General features: G+C 36.2%; 1 protein-coding gene across 1 annotated transcript in view; it reads right to left on the reverse strand.

The window, feature by feature from the left end:
- The window catches only part of SLC30A9 (solute carrier family 30 member 9), a 27,197-nt gene extending 19,828 nt beyond the window's left edge, over nucleotides 1–7,369 (reverse strand). The window contains exons 1-7 of the mRNA XM_031553149.1: nucleotides 7,179–7,369; nucleotides 4,623–4,664; nucleotides 4,061–4,123; nucleotides 2,639–2,738; nucleotides 1,851–1,943; nucleotides 1,383–1,465; nucleotides 143–201 (exon numbers count right to left, since the gene is read on the reverse strand). Coding sequence (XP_031409009.1) covers nucleotides 143–201; nucleotides 1,383–1,465; nucleotides 1,851–1,943; nucleotides 2,639–2,738; nucleotides 4,061–4,123; nucleotides 4,623–4,664; nucleotides 7,179–7,341 — 603 coding nt within the window. The 5' untranslated portion in view covers nucleotides 7,342–7,369. The remainder of the gene's footprint in view (nucleotides 1–142; nucleotides 202–1,382; nucleotides 1,466–1,850; nucleotides 1,944–2,638; nucleotides 2,739–4,060; nucleotides 4,124–4,622; nucleotides 4,665–7,178) is intronic.
- Between the last annotated feature and the right edge of the window lie 1,499 nt (nucleotides 7,370–8,868).

The raw sequence follows: 8,868 nt of genomic DNA on the forward strand, positions 1-8,868 counted from the left end.
AAAAAAAAAACGCCTTACACTTAATAATATTTAGATAGTTACATTTATTATGAAACTGTTTCATAACTTTTTTTCCCCTTTAGAAACTGTCACAGTACATCTCATGATTTTTTCTAGCAAAAAACATTAAAACAACACTTACCTTAGTATTTCCAAAGAACTCCCTGTATTCCTTCAATAGCCTTTGGTTTCTAAATAAATCTGCAGCACAAAATTGTTACCATGAATATTTTCTAGTTACTAGAAGTTTTGGGAATTTAAGGTTTTGTGGCTTTGTTCCCTCCCCCCCTCCATATAGCAGCTGAGTTCTAATAAAGGCTGAACAGTCTTATCCAATTAAAATCTCCTGAAGGGATTTTTGTTTGTGAAAATCTGCCCCCAGTATTGTTAATCAGAAATAAGTATTATGACCTTACGCAAAATGCCAAATAAAATCTGCTACGATCCCATATGTTGTCACCATTTCCATCAACAAAGGATCACATACAGAGGGAAAAACTCAAAATACAGTTTTTGCTTTCCTTCCTTTGCCTTTATGTTAAAAAACAAAACAAAACCTCCAAAACAAACAAAAAATGAACGCCAACACTGTATAACCGAATCCAGGTGTTCTACACTTCCAATCCTTTTTGCCAAAAAAGGGAGAAGAGAGGGTGTTTCACTGCATGACTCTTAACTTCCGTATTTCTTCCCACTCACTAATGTGGTTTGTTAACTTCAAAGTAAGCAATGCCATACTCCAGAGGCAAAATTGTTTCAACAATAAAAATATTTTAAAAAAAAACAACTCTGATTTTAAAGTGTAAAACTGGAGTAAGTACTTTGAAGAGGTATTACTTCTCATGACATTTAACTGACCAGATGGATCCAAATCCATTACAAACTATACTGATTTAACTGTAGCTGCAATTGATATACCAGGATTACAACAATAATTTTAAGCAAAAAGATGATTTTAGTATGTTTTTACCCCTTCCGAAGCAGAAAGGCACTGAAGTCATTTCAGAAGAAAAATAACTGAGTAAAGATATAATTCAAAGATTTAGATGAGTTTTACAACTTTGGAATACTCTCAGTAAGAAAAATCCTAAACATTTTTTATCATCCAGAAATGAAAACTCCCCCTAGAAACAAAGTATGACAACAGATTTCAACTGAATATATGTTCTTGTTGTATCAAATGATAAATAAACTATAAGATAGTAAGAGAATATTACCATATAGATAGTAATGAGTTGCACTAAGAATATTCTATAAAATCTTACTCAGTAACTGTCCAAATTTGTATATTCTCAATGAAACAACAAATACATTGACCATTTAGTGGATTTCCAATCATACTTTGTTGTATACTTAAATTAATTTGAAAACTCTATACTTACTTTCTCTGTATTTGATCTCTGCCTCTTTGCGTCGTTTTCTCTCTCTAGCAAGAGCCTCTGGACTACCCCAAACTTCAAGAGACCTGTGCAGAGTAGAATTATCTTAACAGTGGTTCTGTTTATGCAAGTAATATTCAGTGAAACAGCAAACCTGTAACTGCTTTTTAGTTTAACTATGTTCAAATGTCTTTCCTAAAAAAGAAAATCACATCATTCCCTCTGACAAGAAGTCGTGTATTACTTTGCAGGACAAAAAATTGGGAGAGAGGCAGCAGGGGAGAAGTGTTTCACCATTGAACACATGAAACATAGCCTCCATGAACTCAGTTACAGTTACAAAAATTAAGAAATAAAATGTATTCAAATAGAAAATAGTGAATATTGTCACCCTTTCGCACTTTTAAATGCTCCCTCTTGTACAATCCATTTTAAATGAGCCAAACATTCCCTTTACAAAAATTCTCTTACTTTGCCTCCACATCCGATCTCAGGTACACAGTGAAAGTCTCAGTGTCATCATGGGGGCTTCGTCGTTTAATTTTCCGCAGTTGATCCAAATCACTAAGGAAAGTGGACAGTTTAGTGAAGGTTGTATTATTTTAATCCTAAATTTTGATCTGAGTGTATTTTCCACAGTCAGAAGTCCAGATTATGTAGTCACACTATGAAAATATAATACAGTGAAGACAAAGTAATAAAACATTTCCAGTGAATGATCTGCACGTAACTGACTGTATACAAGTGCTGTACGAGAGCGTTCACATCTTAGTCACCACCATTTAGAAATATTATGCTGAAAAAAATAGTACTTTGTAGCTGAGAATTTCCTCTTTCAAACAATGTAATTCTGTTCTCTGTATCTGTTGTAATTTCCTTGGAAACCAATAGGAGGCATTACTTTTGGAGTTAGGCTGCAGTGAAGCAGATTATATTTTACTTCAAATTACAGACCTCACACAACATGAAGTTTTCAGCGATTAGCTGCTCTACAGGTGGACACTCCTCAGCCAATTTTATGGTCATATAAATACAAGTAAATTAATTTAAGTAACCACTACAGAGACATGCAAGCTAAGTTCAGACTCCTAACGCACTGCAACGGTAAGTAAAAAACAGCTAACGTTAGCCACTTAGCAGTATATACACTGCAAAAGTGCTCAGAAAAAGTTGCTGTGCTGAGTCACTCTAGAATAATTCATTGTTACTTTTGATGCAAAAGTATTCGCTATTTAAATTTCAACCCAAACCCACCTTACCTGGATTTGAGACAGAACTCATTAATTGCTCTGACTCCAGTAATGAAGTTGTTCTGCGTATATTTTGGTCCATACTCTCTTTTTTTGAGGACTGCTTTCACTTAAAAACAAAAAGAGATAAGACTGTAGCAGAAATTGCAAAATGCAATTCAATTTCATATCAAATTGTGATACCTCTAAGTATCACAGATCCTAGAACTATTGCTTGTGAGTGAGGCATAAGATGTGTAAGAAAAGACAGGAACGTTCACACTTGTGGAAGCAAGTAGCAGTAGGATCATTCTATCTCCAAAAATGTTACTTGACTAGTTCAATGATCTCAAACATCCTACACAATTAACAGTTGCTGTCAGCTACATATCCAACAAGTTCAATGTCAGAAATGCTATCTGTCTGCTAATACAGAATTCAAGTATGGCAGTTTGGAAAGCCTTTTCTGACAAAAGAAATGGCATCAAAGAACTCTGCTTCTTTTTTTCCCATCACCTAACAATTCCAAATTCTGCAGGTAAGATCTGTAATCTTTGCAAACTGCACAGGACCTCACCTTGCTAGTGAGGAGCACTGTGATCTGATGGGTGTTGTTGTTTTGTTGTTTTTTTTTAACATGAGAAAGGCAGGAAGGAATGTGGAATGTGGATAGAATTTGTGTTCTCAGTCAGCTTTTCTACAGAAATACTTTAATTTAAAGGAGTTTAAAGAGAAATTTCTGTTTTAAAAAAGTTCTTTTCCAGGAGTTTATAGCATAACTCACAACAACATAACAAAAACTTAAAATACAGATAGAGTGAAAGCAAGCATGACAAAATAAAATGATGAAAGAAAGATATGCCTTTATTTTATCCAGTTATGTTTTTAAACAATGTAAAGACAAAAGACTATTTACTACAAGCACATCAGAACACTACGGGACTCAGATTAGGCAGTTCACGTGGTCAAAATATATTTAGAAACCACACTGATTAGATTAACTCAGCAATAAGAAGGAAAGGAGGAAGACTTAGAATAAGGACTTGGGGAAGATCAAGTATTTCAAGTATTCAGCTTAGCTGCACTAAATCTGAAATGGTGAATGCCTAAAAAGATACAAGGAGGACAGACTGTCGTAACAGGTGAGAAAAGTTCATTTTTTCCCCTGACAAATTCATTAGCCTGAAATCAGTAATTAAAAAAAAAAAAAGTTTATAGATTCTGTGATTCTGTGATAAGAGAATAATTATAAGTAATACTCCTGCGCTCTACTTTTTCAGGAGTCGTTTTCAAACAATTGGGTAGCAAACAAATCTGATATACAAGTATTTTTAAAATGTTATTCAAACAACTTTTAATGTAACTGAAGAGAAAACAGCTACTCCACAATCATCCTTTTTTTGACCACTAGTTGACAGCAGTAAAGTTACAACACATGAAGTGTTTCTTTACCTTTCACTTGGATGGGTTCTTTAAGGAAAGTCTGCTTTTGATCTGCATTGCCAGTATCTCGTCCTGTAAAATAAAAAATAAAGCTCACTGCAAATGTGGAAACAACTAGGGTCTTTTTTTTTTTTTTGTATAATAGTCTTTTCAACATAAGAACATAGCTTAACATTGCTTTCTATAATGATAATTTGTAAAAAATCCTGGACTTAAAACTCTCAAAACATGAAGCATGAATAGCAAAACATTCAATAAACAAAAGACATTTAACATAGTACTGATCAGTGAACTCCTACCAGCTTGAAAAAGAGCACAAACATGTAACACATAGCAGAATATATCTTGATTTTTAAAACATATTTTAACAGTGTACTTAAAGTTTGGGGCAATTTTAATGCAAAACTTTAGACTACTAAACACAACTTCTATACAGTTTATATCTGCTGATCAACATGCAGTCAAATTTTAAGGGACTGAAACTTTGAATTTGCAAAAAGCCCTTGCTATTTAAACTAAATATTTAAACTAAAGGCCACAACTTTGGTGTCAGAAATTGGAGTTATATTACCACCAAGTCTTTTAGCTCTTTCAGAAGTTTGAAGTGATGACTCTAGAAGAAGAAAATAAAATATGATTTGCAATACTGTGAAGAGAATCTTATTACATGGAAATTAATAAATTCCAGTAATGTAAGTGAAATTTTTAAGAAAAAATTTGAAGTATTACATGAAAATTTACAAAAATACTGCATCTTTATCTCACACATCTTGACACAGCTTTCAGAAAAATAATCTGATGCCTGGAAGCAATGAGATACTCCTACCTTGATGTGATACTCAAATTATGCAGAGGTCAGATATTCTTAAAGCTTGGACTACAAAACTGTATTTTCATCAGAGTTACTTACTGCCTTATCAGCCACTAACGAATAATGCTATTATACTCTGTAAATTATGAGTAAGAAAAACAGAAATTTAGGAAACCAGTCTAATCACATAATAAACAATGTTGGACCATAAACAAATAGTTATTCTTAGAACAGCCAACTCTATTACTTATTGTTTGACTTGAAAACAAAAGCAAAAGTGCTTTCATTTCTATTCCTACCTGGTTTAAAACAGCAGGCAGCTGACAAATTAGTAATTATTATAAGCTTCAGCTAAGATTGCTTACCAGAAACTGAACAGAAGTATGACAGAGAATTTTAGTAACTCTGCATGAAAGTGTTTACCTCATTAAACACATCCTACCAACACTAACAACAGGCAGATTCATAAAATTCCAGGGGAAAAATAACAATTTATACTTAAGCACAGAGATCACATCAGTTACCTTCTTACACTTTACAGCCTTGGCCTAGGGACTGGAAAAAAACATCACAGTACATAAATTAAAAATATACATCAAATACTTCAATTCACTTGTTTTGCAGGCAAGCAGAGCTTGATGATGGCAGTACTTTCAAGATGAATACATTCTCTTTTTTTTATTTTATATATCCTTTTAACAGAAAAAGCATTTCACAACTTTACAGATTAAGAAATTGAGGCCAATGAAAAATCCATTATTTGGCAAACATTTAAGTTACTGGAAAATTATGGTAACCATTACATACAGAACACTACCTTTGCAGAATCGTATCAAAAAGTAATGCTATTTTTAAAACAAATAGTGGTAACATAACCATAATGCAGAATTCTGAATTCTCTCCACTAGGCCCCAGAAAACACTCCCTATATGAAATGCGGATTTGGAATGCAATATGCATTCGAAAGTGAACTTCAAAGCAAAACATGTGGGCATAGTATCTCTACGGGGTGGTTTCATGCGCACTCACCCTCAGCAACAGGTGAGTCTTACTGTGCCATATGGCACAGCTACCCCTAAGGCTCAGTAGGATTTAAGGCTGTGCTACCACCAAGGGCAATGTCTCCTCCAGATCATGCAGACACAACGTGCAGGATCAGCTCAATGATCAACCTGAACCCCCACAGAACAAGAGAGCAACTAATTGTACATAAAACCAGCCTGAACATCATTAATGTCGGCACAGTTAGAGAGGGACAGGACACTCCTTTGGACAACAGTCACCAATTACATGAGTTCACAGCAATCACAAAAGCAATAGTGCTGGACTAAATTCCACATGTCCAAATTCCAAGAACACCAGTAGCTGCATATTAAGAACCCAGAAGACACCAACAACTACCATTAACTCTACATTTTCCTGTATTTCAGCAGATGTTTTAGCAAGATTTTCATCCTTCAGCAACCATCTTCAGATCAAGATATTCCAAGAAACATAAATGGGAGAAGTATCATCCTATTCTAAAATTTGATTACAAACTTTGGAAACAATACCTAATTGTTACACTTAGAACAACATCTAAGACCTACTTCTGTAGTTCCAAGCATTAGAAAAATAATACTCTTAGCAGACTACACTTACCAGCTTTTCAAGACCATTGCAAAGCCTCAGGAATTTACAAGTTACTAAAATAAGAACTAATACCTGTTAACATGACATATGTGATGCCATGGCAGAGAAAGCACAAGGCAGTGCTGAATTTCTCAAGTACCTAACTAGCACAAAACTGAAAAGTAAGCAGGGTCAAGGTATGCCTCTTACATCAAGTGTTTAATGTGAACGCTGCAGGTGTGACAACTGCAAGACCAGAGAGCCTTAACATATGAAATAGCTCAGCCTTCTTTCACCAATCACCTATGCCCTGATCTGGTGAAGTCCCAGTGTGCAGTATTTACAATCATCCAATCTGCACTACTAGACCATTTCACACAGCGAGCCTGCAATAGTACAGAAAAAAAACAAACGAGCAAAGCGGAATCACGTATTCCATTTGTTACCCAATCCCTGGACTAAATTCCACATTTTAATTTTGATTACTCTGAACCTACATCCTTTAAATATCGCAAGGATAAAGGATTAAGTTTCAGCATTCCTTACCATTTACATATTCAAAACTTATATATAGATTCCCAGAAGAAACAAATACTAGAATTCTGCAGCTCTGGTATCACAGTGGAATGAAAAATAATCAGTTGTTACACACATAATTTTTTTTTCCCATTTGTAGAAATGTTTTTTACTTCAGCCCAGTACTACCTGTTCCAACTTTGCGCACAGAGTCTTCAGGGGTAGATACATTTTTATCTTCTGATCCGAGATCTTTTTTCTGACCATTGGAGGTATAAACTCTCACTTGACTCATCAGCTGCACAGGCAGACGATTGCACGGCAAAGCACAAAACAGGCTCCCACTTTTCATTGAAGTTTGCCATCCTGACAAAGAGGGGAGAAAATGAAGTTTCAGACAACAACTTTTAAAGGAAAATGGTCCAGAAATACCAGCATAGGCTGTGGAATATTAACTTAGAAGTACTGATTTGTGCTTATTTTACCAACGCTTAGGATTCATAAAACAACACCACCATTTCCTCACCCCTCTTCAAACACCCCTTTTAAATTCCAGTCAAATATTTGTTTGTTTTCCCCTATACACTCTAGCAAGAAACCTGTAGATGAAGCTGGGACACAAAGTTATTATAGAAAACTGGCTTATTGATGTATTAAGTCCTGGTTCAGCCATACTGATTCAAAGTCTTAACAAACAAATGAACAAAGAACCCACCAGTATTAGTAAATGAACAAAGCCACACCACTACAAAACTATTAGCCAGTGCTGGCACTGTGTACACGCTCTGTGCAAACTGTACGTTACCAATTAACAAAATGTGTTACATTGCTCAACTGAAAAGCAACATGCTAATGAAATTACCTGCAAAAGCGTATTATGTTTTATAAAAAGCCTTAGTGAAGAAAAATCTTCAATTCTACAGTATTTACAACAGACAAATTACAATACAGACATGCAAAAAGCCAAATAAGAAGCCACACTGGTGGGCAGCCTTCAGGCTGCCTGCATTAGCAACAGATTGGCTGAGGCAGCAGAAAGGGCACAGGGCTCCTGTGGAAAAAATGCATTAAAGGAATAAATAATTTCACAGAACAAAAATAGTCAAGCGGTGCTGGTAAATCAGGCCGTGCAAAGTACGATCAACCATGCATGAATAATTCACCTTGCAATACAATGCCTGTTTCATAGAACCACGTATTCCATAAAAGTACCAACAACTTCACTCCTACTTCTACCCTCTATAGCACGCACTTCACCATGCGTGTGTGCACTGACTTGAACCTTGCAGAAAAAACACCAAAGTTGTCAAATAAGCTCTCATTCTCTCTTAGTGTACAAAAGCCCAGGAAATGAAACTCGGTGACCTTAGTGATAACAGCTTTCAGAAGACTGCAGCAAATACGTGACATAACGCAGGCAGTGCTGCTCCCTATGCTCCAGTGAAACAGGATTGTTCAGAAACTGGCTGGTAATAGAAACTGGTAGATGGTAGCCTTCTTTGCTGCATGCACACACCGTTCTGTAAGCGTTCGCTGACACAGCCGCTACAGAAGAAGGTGCTGCAATTCAGCCCTAAGCAACAGCATGAAAGCTGCTAAGAATTTTAACCTTGCAGAATCTGCGGCCCAAAGGGAAGGCCTGGCCTTGGTTTACAGACTAATACCTCGTTAGTCCGCAAACCGTCATAAAATGACGGTAAACGAACCACGCGCTACGTTTTTGCGGGAGGCCGACGAAGCGCTGGGAGACGCACGCTTGTCACGTTCCGTCCCAGCGAATACAGCAGCACACCGGGCCCACCTTACTGTAAAGCACCCAGGGCCGGCCGCAGCCCCAGCCCTGCCTCAGCGGCACCTACCTCGCTCTCTTTAGACCCCC

The sequence above is a fragment of the Meleagris gallopavo genome, chromosome 4 (genome assembly GCF_000146605.3).
Source record: "Meleagris gallopavo isolate NT-WF06-2002-E0010 breed Aviagen turkey brand Nicholas breeding stock chromosome 4, Turkey_5.1, whole genome shotgun sequence".
In the NCBI taxonomy this organism is placed as follows: Eukaryota; Metazoa; Chordata; class Aves; order Galliformes; family Phasianidae; genus Meleagris; species Meleagris gallopavo.